The 13,294-nt window shown below is 50.8% G+C and overlaps 4 protein-coding genes across 4 annotated transcripts; 2 read left to right on the forward strand and 2 right to left on the reverse strand.

The window, feature by feature from the left end:
• Positions 1 to 147: 147 nt before the first annotated feature.
• On the reverse strand, positions 148 to 1,489 carry TGAM01_v202946 (histone acetyltransferase; the record flags this gene model as incomplete). Its single annotated transcript, XM_018800472.1, has 3 exons — positions 148 to 1,200; positions 1,271 to 1,407; positions 1,468 to 1,489. The coding sequence occupies 3 exons, from the start codon at positions 1,487 to 1,489 to the stop codon at positions 148 to 150; spliced, it is 1,212 nt and encodes a 403-aa protein (XP_018666614.1).
• A 1,145-nt stretch (positions 1,490 to 2,634) lies between these two features.
• Positions 2,635 to 3,656, forward strand: TGAM01_v202947 (hypothetical protein; the record flags this gene model as incomplete). The annotated part of the gene is made up of 2 exons (XM_018800471.2): positions 2,635 to 2,791; positions 2,848 to 3,656. The coding sequence occupies 2 exons, from the start codon at positions 2,635 to 2,637 to the stop codon at positions 3,654 to 3,656; spliced, it is 966 nt and encodes a 321-aa protein (XP_018666613.2).
• Positions 3,657 to 5,766: 2,110 nt separating this feature from the next.
• Positions 5,767 to 6,093, reverse strand: TGAM01_v202948 (hypothetical protein; the record flags this gene model as incomplete). The annotated part of the gene is made up of 2 exons (XM_024549093.1): positions 5,767 to 5,906; positions 6,009 to 6,093. 2 exons carry the CDS (start codon positions 6,091 to 6,093, stop codon positions 5,767 to 5,769), a joined length of 225 nt encoding a protein of 74 aa, XP_024406208.1.
• Positions 6,094 to 10,496: 4,403 nt separating this feature from the next.
• Positions 10,497 to 12,794, forward strand: TGAM01_v202949 (hypothetical protein; the record flags this gene model as incomplete). The annotated part of the gene is made up of 1 exon (XM_018800470.1): positions 10,497 to 12,794. The coding sequence occupies one exon, from the start codon at positions 10,497 to 10,499 to the stop codon at positions 12,792 to 12,794; it is 2,298 nt and encodes a 765-aa protein (XP_018666612.1).
• Positions 12,795 to 13,294: the final 500 nt, after the last annotated feature.

Below are 13,294 nucleotides of genomic sequence, written 5' to 3' on the forward strand. Positions count from 1 at the left end.
GCCAATTGCCTCAACAACTCCTTTCCAAATGCGTATACATCGTAAAGTACAATGTAAAAAAGGGTAAACAAGGGCTAGGATGAATGTATGCCCTAGTCAAGTCGTAAAGGTAGACCGTGTAGCCTTTTTCGTATTCTTGGGAAAATTCTATTTCTCCGGCTCGAGATGCGACCATTCAGGCACGGCTTTGATCTGCTGCCACATGAATCGCTCGAGCTTATTAGCCGACTTGGCGTAGGGCGTGCTTTCGTTGTTGTATTTGCGGCAGTTGTCGAAGATGAGCCTGGCGTCTTTGATAAAGTCCTCGGGGGTGGCATATTGGTCTGCCTCGAGCTTGCTCTCCATGGTGCTAAGATCCATAGGCTCCTTAATCACGTCATAGTAGTCCGCAACATCATCGCGATTAACCGGTACAAGGAACGGCCATGCAGAGTTATGATTTTGGAGGTCGTTGAGCAGGTGCAGAAGCTGGTTGTAGTTGGGTCCGTGGCGTGGCTGGCGAGCAAGCTCATCCATATCAGGAGACCATCCTGATGCCCGGATGGCGGGGATATCAAGGGGATTGATCTCTTTGATGCCATTCTTCCACTCTTTGGGGGGCGGGTGGATGTTGTGAGACTTGGAGTAGGCTCGAATCTTGGCCTGGACGCATTCCTTCTGCTTAAGGAGCATGCGGCCCATTTCCAGATATCGAATGCGCGGCAGCATGGAGCACTGCATAATCGTTCCGCCCTCGTAATCTTTAATGTATCCCATCCAGACGTGCTTGGGGAGAGTGATTTCCTTGGTAAACCCCTGTTTCTTGAAGTAACCAATCGCATAATTGTCGGCATACGTCAGGAAGTGCATGACGTCGCTGGTGGCCTTTACGTAGTCTTTCAAGTGGGACATGAGATGCGCACCGTATCCCTTGACTTGTTGGTCGGAGCTGATGGCGCAAAAGACGATTTCGGCAAACTGGCGACCTTTGAAGGGTCGGTAGGTGATGCCGCCCACGACTTCGAGGGGCTTCTTGACGATGGCGATGGACAGATGGGTTCGATCGTAGACGAGTCGCGCGATGTAGTCCTTGGGCATTTTGGGGAGCTGCTTCTGGAAGATGCACTTGAGACCGGTGAGGATGATGAGGGATTCGCGCTCGTTATCGTTGTTGACTACGCGAAATTCGATTTCGCCATTGCGCTCCTCGAGGACGGCGGGCTAGACAAGAGATGAGCATGCTGAAAGCAAGACACAGTGGTATATATATGCTGCTGGGCGCATCGCATACCTTTTCGGGAAACGGAATCAGCTTCAATTCGGCGGGCTTCTTCTCCTCTGCTTCTTCCTCGACGCTGTCTTCGTCTTGCTTGACTCGCTTAGATGCGGCGGGAGACGAGGGTTCGTCCTCGGCTTTGCGCTTGCCACCTGGCAGATGCGTTAGCACTGCGGCGAGGGCGCGGACAGGCAGCACGTGAATCGCCTCACCTTCTTCTTTGATGTCGGCCATGATGACGGTGTGCGCAGCGCGGATTGGCCCCGGGAGGCTGCTCGACGCGGGACGCTGGTTGGAGACTATGGGGAAGTTGAAGGTATGCAGATCGAGAGATATGGAGCAAGTGTGACACTTGAAAGGCGATGGCCCAAGCGTCTTGCAGCTGGCTTAGGTAAGGCGAGAGCCGCAGTGCTTGATTGTATTGCTTGAAGATGTAATGATGTAACAGCTTACAAGATCATGGTAATAGATATCATAGATTCCTAATAAAACTTGGCGATTATATATTGAACTTGATATACTTTAGTATAATATTCTCGTTCTGTATAATTGTTTGTTGATCATCCTGCTCAAGAGGTTCAACATCCACGGTACGTACCCACTGGCATATCCCCATATTCTGCTTACATCAGCTCAGCCCAGACTGTGCCGCGAATTGCGCTAAACCGCTTTGGCATTCGGCCAGATATCAAACATGAACAGCGACGTGCATTGCAGCTCTCTCAAGCTCCATCAGTTCTCGCAGCCACCGCGATTAGCTGACAGCAATTCTCCAACGAGGCCCGATTGCGTCCAGTTCCTCTCTGCCATCATCCGTGAGAAGCAGCCCGGAACCCCAATCTCTCGTTCCTCCCCGCACAGCACATGGATTCCTCATTGCATCAAGTCTGGCAAGCTGCTGCTGGCAGTCCGTTCCTCCCTGTTATTGGCAAGGAAAGCCAATTCACCATCGCCTTTGTTCTTCTCACGCTGAGTCTGGCAGCTACCGGTGTCTTTGCACTAAGTAAGTTATTAAGAAGATCAAAAGAATTGAGATATATCTTTCTAATTGTCGATCGTGATAGACCGTTCATTGGTCAGCGTCATTGCACTTGGCGTGCCAGCTTCTCTAGCAATTGCGTATGATGCCCGCCTTATATCCCCTGGCTATCAATTGGATACTAATAGGCAACAGCTTTGGAACCGTCTATATGTTCTGTGCAGTCGGAGTGTATGTTTGAGGAAGCCATTGTATTCTAGTTGGTAAAGCACTCAAAAAGGGTGCTTTAGAGCGAGTTATTGTGTCTTGTGCTGTTTCTCATTTTTTTAACCGATTATAAGAGTTGTTCTCACCTGTTCCATTTTCCTTTTTCCCTAGCATCTGATTCCTACCTTTCGACATGGCCGCCGAAGTGAAGCCTCTCTTTCGAGCCGTCTCGACGTCTCCGCGGCCGCTATATCAGCTCCTTCGTTGTATAGACTTTGCGCAGAGGGTTCACGTCCAGATTACCGAAGATGGAATTCGATTTGCGGCCGACAACTCACGGGTCATGCAAGGTGCGATGACCGCCGTCTCTAAGAATGTAGATGGCAAATGCTAACGGCAGGTATAGGAGTTGCATTTCTAGACAAGGCTCTGTTTTCTGCATACACTGTGAACTTCCCTCCCTCAGAAGATGGCGAAACTCCTGATTATCCTAATTTTCAAATACCACTGTCGACATTTCTTGAAGTATTGCAAATATTTGGATCGGTGGATGTGGCCGCCCGGGCTCAAAAGGCTGACCAAGATCCATACCGAAGCAACATTCGCAACTACAGGCCAAATGCGTTTAGCAACCACACTCTTGGCATAGCTGGGACTTGCACTTTATTATATGCGGAAGAGGGCGACCCTTTCAAAATCATCCTTGAAGAGTCTGGCACCAAGACTACCGCAGGCTTGACGACCTATCTGCCTGAAATGCCAGAAGACATCCCGTTTGATCGTGACGACCTGACGTTCAAAATCATCATGTCGTCTCGCACCTTGTTTGACTGCATCGCCGAAATCATACCCGCGGGACCGGTCAAGTTGACCATAACGGCTACTAAGACCTCACCGTTCTTGACCCTATCCTGTGCAGGAGATATAGGCAGCTCTAGCGTGGACTTTGCACGAGGAAAGGATCTCCTCGAAACGTTTAGCATCAATGACCGCTGGTCTCAAGCGTACAAGTTTGACTTCATCAGACATGCCAGCGAGGCCATGCGTATCGCAAGCAAAGTCAGTCTCCGAGGAGATAGTCAGGGCGTCCTGAGCTTACAGTTTATGGTTGATGTGGAAGGGGGGAAGAGGAGCTTTTTGGACTTTCGCTTTGTTCCGTTTGCCACGCACGATGACGGCGATGAGGACGATGTTGAGATAGAAGAGTATGATTGAGATGGTCGTTTTTAGGACAGAGTAATTGACTATGCGATGTGCAACTACGGGCTTCTACTGCTACCACTATCAGTGGTTATATCGCGTGAAACTAGAAATGAAGTCATCACAGAAGCCCTTGTGCTTCGAGAACTTATGAATGATGGTAGGTTCATCTACACCTCCCTTTAGAACTCAACCGCAGAGTAATACGTCACTACAGTTCGCCACATCCCACGGTATGGAGGCTTCATCACATGTGTGAGACATCAATTAACCAAAGACCAAAAACCTGCTCTTTCTCACATGCTTTGGGTGTCTCCCTTGCGCTCACATTCGAACGAGGCCCACTCGTTTGAGACTTTTCAAAGCGAAATGAGGTGGTCGCCCAGGAAATATGTGGAATGCATTCCAGTTGATATATGGCGCGGTTGAGCAGGTAGGCAAATAGGGGGTTGGCCAACAAAGCTGCAGTTCCTTTATATATAGCCTTATGCCCATTGTATGATGGTATTCTATTCTGTATCCTCTCTTGGTATTAGAGGAAACAGTGCATCCGGCTGCCTCCTCACAGCCATCATTAATTACTCCTTGAAACCACTCATCATTATTATCCAATTTTAGAGAGACCCTTTTTTCGATATCGACCCATCTTACATAGCTACAATGCTCCATTCAAAAGGCATCCGAATCGCTTCAGAACCCGAGAAGTTCACCCCTCCCCCCTTTTACACCCACAGGCCTCCCACAACATGGCGCTTAGACACGATACAATCCATCAAAAGGTGGCTCACCATGTGCTGCGGCAGCCGCATAGCTCACAAGACGAGCGACGCCGCGATTTGGAAACTAGAAGAAGGGACAAACAGGTTAGAGGAGGACTGCGAGCCATTGATTGAAGGACCAGGCGGCGCGTCTGATCGGAACAGGTGGGAGACGGCAAAGGTAACGTTTCCGAAACATGCGGCTACGTCTTTTTTGTTGACGGGGACATCGAGGGCGATGAGAGAAGCGAATTATGCGTTATGAGAGCAAGGGGAAGACAAAGAACGAAGAATGGGATGGAGGGTAATCTACGAACATGGAAGAAGGTGGATTCTTGTTTTTTAAGAGGCGTTGGTGGACTATCTGAGATTTACATTTGTTATGATTTATAGTACGGATTATCATGCGACGACCAACAATGGAAAGTCTTTTGGTTCCTTTTGCTGCTCCCTTGCTCTAACTCTCGAAAAAGAAACTACGAGAAACGAAACAGAATATTAAGAATATCACTGAGGGAAGAAGGATGAAACATCTGTAGAGCATAGCATAGACGGTCGAATGCAACTGCTTGCTTTCAATGCAGCTTGGTCAGCAACTAACTGTCCCGATTTACAAGTCTGGATATATCAGAAACCACCCCCGCATATCCATTGGCTGGTAGCATAGCTCGGGATGTATGGGCATGGGATGGGATGTTAATTGCTTGCATTTAGGATTTAGGATGATACCACGGTACAGGGCTAAAAGGTTAAGATGGGTAGAATTTGCGACGTTTCACCAGAAGAAGCAGATCCAAGCCCCCCAAATCTCCATGTATCAATCAATGCAGCTAAAATTAGAAAAGAAAGTGGTTTCATCGGCGAAACAAACGGAGCTTGGCCAAAGCGGGGGACAGTGAAAAGGAAAAGAAAGGAAAAAGAAAAAGCCAGAGGTTGGAAAGCAGAAAGACAGAGTGAGACGTGTTATTCAAGTAGCTGCCTCTCTTCGACAAGGCCAGTTTGCAAAAAAAAGATGATAAAGAGGGTCCAGGCGGCTTTTCTGCCGTCGGCCATGCACCCAATATAGCCGCGCCGATTTGGACCCCGGCCAGGTATGACAAACGTACCAAAGACTAAGATGGCAGGCGGGCATATAAACTTGGAGCGATTTTATCCATGGATGCAACCTGGCATCGGCGGAAGAGAATCTGTCATTCCGGCGATGATTTGACACACAAAAAAAAAAAAGAAAGAAAAAGCACAGACGTTTTAAAACGCGTGGCAATATACAAGGTCATGATGCATCCTGGGCGAAAAAAAGAAAGGCCATGTCTGCGTCTAACGCAGTCTGTGTCTAGGCAAAATGCTATCGGACCACCCTGCGACTGTCACCTACTGTAGAGGGAATAATGACGGGGTTTGCGTGATGTCAGAGTAATGGGATAACGTTGGGCACTTGACCTCGAAGGCTTTGCGTTAACAAGCAAGCTCGGCGTTTCTTGATTTGGTGGCTTACTCGCGATGAAGTCTGTTTCATCGTGTCAGCAGCAGCACTGGCTGCCTATAATGATATAGAGCGGTTGATGCTATCTTTTTTCCTCAGTCGAGAAAGATGCTAATACGGGCTTACCCTGTGTATATGTGCAGGGACATGCATGGGTGTCCGAGTAGAAAAATCCGGGCATTGTTCCAGTTAGTTGATAAGTATCAATCATCTGCGTGGATAAGATTCACATCGGATGCGATGCCACATGCAGCTATCACTGACTGGGTGATCTGCTCCGAACCTTTTGTAGCAAAGCCGTTCAGGCCCCGCCATGCAGTGCCGATCGGCTTTCGTGCCCGCTAAGAAGGAAAAAAAGAAACATAGAGCCCTTGCAAAGCGTCTTGTCTGCCATTTTTTGCGTCTTTTTGCCTCGGGATCTAGAACTGGGCTGGGTGGTGGTTCTCGAACTGCGTTGGGGACGTGCATGTGGGAATCGGACGGTACTGTTAGTGCGGTATTGACGTGAGGGGTAACAATAGGAATGACACCTACTGTCTCTGGCATCTGCTAACAAGCTAAACATCTAGGCAGCGAGTAATTCAGATGCTAAGCTGCAAGAAGGGTTGGCAGAAGCGAATGTAGTGGCACGGGCTGTGTGTGTGTATCTGTATCTGAGGACCTACAGTATCTGACAGGCGATGCTTTCTGTGGGCGAGGTATTGGAGTCGTCAATGTAAAGGTGGATGAAGGCCTGGATTATAGATGTAGCTATTGTTGCTTTCTTATTGCGTGCAAAGCAGCCGATAGTAGGATCAAGTACATCAATAGTTTGCGATTCGTTATCTGTTGAATCGCCACCGCTGCCATTGTTCGCAGCTCTGGTGGTGTGGCATTTGGCAATCGGATTGACTTGTTCGACAAGGATTCGCCGCTGTTGACTGCACTCGCCATACCAAGTACATCCACGTGCATGGGCTTCATCCGATGGCGCCGCTGGAGCGCCCGAGATGAACATCATTTGCTGGTGCTGGTGCTGTTGGCTGCTGGATTCCCGAACGATTGATGCATTGCATGTGCGGTATAACAGCCTGGACAGCCTTGTTTGCCCTTTTGCCTGTGGTACAATGCGCGGATGTAGTTGCATGTCCTCCGGCAGTGGCGGGCTGCGTTGATGGAGGTGAAATGCCGAGAGTCCGGGTATTTGACATGCAGTGGCCTGTATGTTGCTTTTGTTTTCTTATTTTCCCTTTCTTGTTGCCTTTAATTTCTAATTTCCTTCTTTTTTCCTTCCTTTGCTTCTATTCCCCTTCGTCCTCTTGCATAACGCAGATGAGGCAAATACCGCTCCCAACTCCCAAGAACCAGCACCGTGCCACCCCATCAGATACCCCGTAGGTCCTTGCGTGCTTCATGCATGTCAGGACAGCATGCACCCATTGATGACGGCGTCTCGCCTCGTCTCGCCTCGTTCCAAATCCCTCAGCGCATCGTTCTGTTTGCGCGACTTGACTCGCATCTTTCTCTCGTCGGCCAGTTGTCGGGCATCGACAGAAATGGCCCGATGCAGCTAGGCGACGGGTGTTGGAGCAAGTGTTAGCGGACTCACCGAGAGCGGATGAGGATAGCACAAAGAACAGAGGATGGATTCAATATCGCGGGGACCGCGCGCCATCTTCGGAGCGTGGTCGCTAGCGCTCTTGGCTGGACGCCACCACCAGGTCAGCCGGGATGGACCGTTGGGATGGATGGATGGCCAGATCGGGGCTTGAACCTTGCGGCACTCGAGGTTTGCTGCTAGTAGTAGTAGTAGCAGGTATTCTGCGATGCTGATTCAAGGTTGAGCTTTACATCTTGAAGCTTCAAAGCGTACCTACATGTGGCGCAAACTCTCCTCCTGGCCCTGAGTTTCCTTCTAGAAGCAGAAACCCAAAATAGAAGCGGCCCAGTCGTTTCGTTCACCACACCTTGGCACCAGTTACAGACCTGCTCCATGCCTGTGGATACGTACCCCGCGATGAGGCAGCTCGGGGCAATTGTAGCGGGCACAGCGTCCAGTGGCATCGGCCCGTCACCCTCTCAGCGTCCTGCGCAAGCCGGCCAAGTGATGCGCATCTTGGGTGTTGTACCGAGCAAAGCACCGCTGGATAATATATCGCTGCAGACCGGTGTGAGAAGAAGGGGGGAACCTGGACGTAGGTAAGGTACCTAGGGAGGAGACGCTGCAGAGACGGAGGGAAGACTTACGGTGAAGAAAAGGTCTGGGGACCTTTGTGTTTGATACGGACTGGACCCAATCTACGGATTAGATTAGATCGCTTTTTTTCTGCCATCAGCGTGACCACTGTCTTTGTCTGCGGTGTGCGAAAAGAGACTTGGTCCCATAATTCAGGCTCATGGGAGGGAGCGTTTTTAACTTGTTACGATTTCGTGATAGTATTTAATTCTATACGATCAAGGTTGTTTCCCAGAAACTGTATCCCAAAAGCTTGTCGTTATTGATAGCGCCATCAAGGCTCCCCTGCCGTATGTTGTCACCGATACGGAACGCTGTTTTCGAGTTGAGTTGAATCGAGTTGAATCCAGTTACGGAGTACCTCGACGCCAGATCCACCGCATGCATGGCATGGCAAGGTCCTCCCTTGCTGCTCATTACTCGCTGCCTAAGAGCTCCCTGGCAAATGTTGAGCTAATTCAACCTCTACTAACAGTGAAACTCTGTATTGATATCCATGCAATTACATACGTACTGATACTCGGCGGCTCTCCTACGATGCTACTTTCAGTCAGTCGTCTCTCCGTCCCGCAACGCAAATGCGGGGAGGGATCCTGTCCTGGGATGGACGGTAGCATCAACCAAGTCGGCGAGATGGCGATACCCAGAGACTCAACGTAGCAGCAGCTGACAAGTGTCGGGGGCCCTTTTGGGGGTCTGTGTGGGGAGGATGCGGCATCTGAAATGCCTCCAGCAGCTTGAGTGTTAGTGGCGGTTTGCACATATTGCCGTATGCCCGTACAGGCCTAGGCCGGTGCCTTTAGGGGCGCCGCTGCAATGGCCGCCATCGCCAGCGAATCATCAGCGCCATTACCGCCTATTACTCCGTTACTCGCGTGTTATGGCATTTGAGTTTCGACCAGCATGAGGCCAGGCGGTCCGCGCGGCCAAGCTTTTGCGACTACGAGAGTCAGTTGAATGGTGCTTTGAGGTCTTTTTGTTCTTTTTGTTCTATAGTATCCGTACATGCGCCTATTTTACAGCATTGATAGTGCAGAGAGAGAAAGAGAGAGCGCGCCATTTGCCTACAGCCACAGCCATCCCATCCCGCCGTAGCCGTGTGCACTGCAGTGAGTGAGTGAGCTCATGGCAATGACTCGAAGAGCTGAGCACGCATGATGCGACGCTATTGGATTCCGCCGCGCGGTACCACCACAATATATTGCCCGACTATTGCAGCGATTATCTGGCCTCTATCACGACGATGCCGGAGAATTGGGGCCTCTGCTAGTGGATCGTCAAGTCGAGCTGAAGATGCACCGTAAATGATGTCCCCCGATTAGCCAAATTGCAGTTGAGAAAAGAACAAAAGAGCGCCAGAAACTACTTCCTCGCTAGGACTGGTCTGGCGGGCCGGAGCACTCGGTTAGGCTTGGCCTTGCGTGCTAGAGGCAGCTCCGAAGTGGCTCCAGCGTGCCCTGTGCCTGCCCTTTCCCCCAAAGCCGCCGCTGAGACGCGGGCCCCCATTGGCTCTGCAGGGAGCCTTAGTGCCCTTAGCCCCCGTAATAGGCCCCGTCCTGCCCACACCTCGCTGCGCTACAGGCTCGACACGCGCTACAGCACAGGTACCGGCTGCAAAGTACCTCTGCCTGTACGAGTACGATTTCAAGCACAAGGGACCATTGTTGCAGAGCAGGCAAGGAACATGAAAGGCACTTGCCAGCCATGCATGGCCGGGATCAAAGGATGATGGACATGGCACGATATGGTTGGACTTGCCTTTTAAGTCGACGATGCTCCCCACGCCGGACGCGAAGCCTCACTCCTGCCAGCTCTTTTTCTTTCTCTTGTATACAATTGCTCTCCTTCCCGCCCCGTTCCACGAGGCTTTTTCTTTTTCTTCTTTTTGCTTTTTCTGCTTCGACGGTTGGCTTTCGCCACCAGAGCGCCATAACGCCAAAAGGTACTTTTTAGCTTCTCTTAGTTTGGTCTTTATCACCGCCAACAGCCCGGCGAGTCGAAGCAGGACCGAAAGCGCAGGCGATGCCGAGCAAATAAAGCAAACTGAAAGCCGCTTTCACTTTCTACCAGCTCGCCCAACAAAACACACAACAGAACCTACAAAAACGACGACGGCAACAACGACAACCTGTGATACTACAATGCATACCGACAGACCTACATTTCCTATCGCCCGCGCCTGGTAGGACACCAGACTCTTCTGCGCAATCACGGCTCCGCCCTCAGCACTGCAGTCGCAGGTCTTGCTCGTCGATTCTTCTTCTCTTTGATACCCAGCGCAGTTGGCTTTTGCGCTACTCTTGGATTGTTTCTTTCAACATACTCTCCCTTACTTCAATCTCGTCTCCAGCTGCCTGCTTTCGGAGATGACTAAATTAACAAAGCGGCTTGAGCTCCAGATGGAGTCGAGCAGACTAGGACTGCTGCGGTCTCACTCCAAGGCCAGGTCTGGCAAGCTTGCCGGCTCCCAGAACAAGGCGGATGTGCCTCCTGCTGCCGAACCCGAAGACGCAGCCAAGGAGGCAGCCAAGGAGGCAGCCAAGGAGGAAAAGCACGAAAAGTCACGATCATGGTTCTCTCCCCGAAGGAAAGATTCTGTGGCTTCTACGATTCTCCGAAGCAGCAAGAGCTTCCGCCGCCTATCCGCAGTCTCATCGGCGGCTTCATCACAGGCCGCCATCTCGACGCCCACTACCCCATCCTTTTCGCGAGGAAGCTATGAGAGCGATGCGGCCTTCCACCACAGGAAACTCTCTCCTCTGGAAAACAGCGAGGCACTGATATCAGAACCTGCGCCGACAGATCCTCCTTCGATTCCCTATCCCCCACACCGACCCGAGCGCCCTCAAGGAGACTTATTCGAGGGAACACCTCTAGAGAAGGCAAATCAGCTTGACACGGCAAATCCCCTTGAAAAGGCGAACCAGCAAAGTCACCGCCCCAGCCGGAGCCGCAGCATCCTGCGACCCTTCTCCCCTTTCCCTGGCCCGTCCATTAGAGATTTGCGACGCCTTAGCCAACACTCTGAACACAAACTGCAGGCAAACAATGCCGCCGACGCCGATACCACCACCAGCAAGGCCAGTCGGCTTTCCACAGAAACCGAACAGGTGCACGAGCCTGCAGATGTAGCAATGACTCCGGCTTCGCCAAAGCCATCTACATACTCAGTTCTGTCTGCACCAGCACCCATTGTCCCCAACCGCCGCACCAGCCTTAGGCCTAGCAGCAAGGGATCTGAAGCTGGCGTTACGCGCAAACCCTCCATTGCCAGCTCATTCCATTTTTCCATCCATAGACGGCCCAGCCATGTCACTGCTGATATAGAATCGCGGAAACATGTACGGTCCTCTAGGTGGACATTGACAGAAAACATGGCCGACATGTTCAAAGGGCAGCACATAAAGACGGACAAACAGACCATGACTCCGGCCCAAATCGAGGCCATTTGGAATGGCCAAGACAACGGTGGTGGTGCAGCAGCAGCGGCTAAACAAAAACAAAAGAAGGGCAAAGAAAGGAGGATGAAGGCGGCGTCGGATACTTCGGCAAGCATATCACGTTCATTTGGAGGCCCGCTTACAGAACAACAAAACAGCCTGTTCAGCGACCCCTTCCAAAGATCTGGTAAAATGTCTTCACCTGTCCCCATGAGCAGAGCCGATATAAAAATGAGACATCTCCCCTTCGAGATCGCTGTCCCGCCGCCCCCCTCAGCAATTCTGGGTTCCCCAGAAATCTTTCACGGCGACGTTTCACCAAAATCACCTACAAAGGTTGACAGAAGTCACATGGGTGGGCGGCACTCAGTACCACGATTGGTTTTGCCAGATTCTGAAGATGTCGCCATTGAAGATGACGACGACGCGGTGTCAGCTAGCTCGATACCTATTCCCCCTAAGAATCCTGCCAGATTTGTTGCGAGAGCGCCGACAATGCCTCTTTTGCCTCCCATTCTGGAAGGCTTCCGGTCTCCTTCGGGCAGCAACAGAAGCTCAAACATCTCATCCCATCGCCGAAGCCGAAGCTGCAATCATGCCTCTGAAGTGAAAGATGACATGATTACTTTCACCAGCACCCCTTATACCATGGCTAATCCGTCTTTCCGGCACGGACCCATTGTCCTAAGTGATGCTAGCAGCCGTGACTCGGTGACGACAGCAGAGGCTGTAGAAGAGGAAGGGGAGGCCGTTGACTTGTCGACACTCTCAGGCGAGCCCGAAGAAAAACTGGGACATGTGATTCCAAAAGACAAGATCTTACCAGACGAGGAGGAAGGCAAGATGGCCGATGACATGGCTGACTGGTATGACGGACTCAATCTCGGGTCTCCTGGCGAGCTCATCTCAGTCTCGGAAAAGTCGTCAGAGAAGCAGTCGGATCGGTCAACACAGCGAGACTCGGCGGGCAGCATGACCTCGGCCGCATCAACGCCATCGACGGTGCAAACGGAGGCTGAAGCAGAGCTGCAGACCCCCGTGGCCATCTCGCAACACCCAAGTCTCTTTGACTCTATTGTACAATTTCGCAGCGGCTGTGAGAGCACTTACAGCGCCAGCGTATACGATGAGGACAGCGACGGCGAGATGAGCCGCAACGAAATTGACGAACTAGCACCAAGCTCCGTAGCCTCGAAGCAGGCTATGGAACACGGATATGAAGCTTTCCTTGGGTTCAGTCTTGATGATTCTTATTGAACAATTGCATGAGAAACATGTACTGCAAGAGAGTTTTTTTTTTTTTTTTTTTGTATAAAGGTTTTTTTGTTTTGCATGATGTGATGGCTTGGGATACCGTTGGATTACGTGCCAGACGCCGCATTTCATTTCATTTGTCAGATTGAAGATATATACCAAGGCAGGGATTTTGAAGTTGGGGACGCTGAGTCGGTCTTTATGGATACAGACAGATACCAAGTTGAATGATACCACAGCGCGAGCCGCGTTTATTTTGTCCAAGATTCTGAGTCTGATATAATTTGTGTAAAATTGACTGTGATGAACGTGATATTAATTGAGTTGGTTGATGAGTATGTGATGTTTGCTGCGTTGGTGAGTGAAAGAGGCGCCACTGCAATTGTGGCTGCCGCTGTGGCGGGTTTACAAGCGGGATCTTTCCTTAGCTCGTGCATCTCACTTACTTTACTCCATCTCTCACTCATACCTGTGAATTATCAAAGATCGATGATAGATTCTCT

Source organism: Trichoderma gamsii (assembly GCF_001481775.2).
Source record: "Trichoderma gamsii strain T6085 chromosome Unknown Scaffold_7.2, whole genome shotgun sequence".
NCBI lineage: Eukaryota > Fungi > Ascomycota > Sordariomycetes > Hypocreales > Hypocreaceae > Trichoderma > Trichoderma gamsii.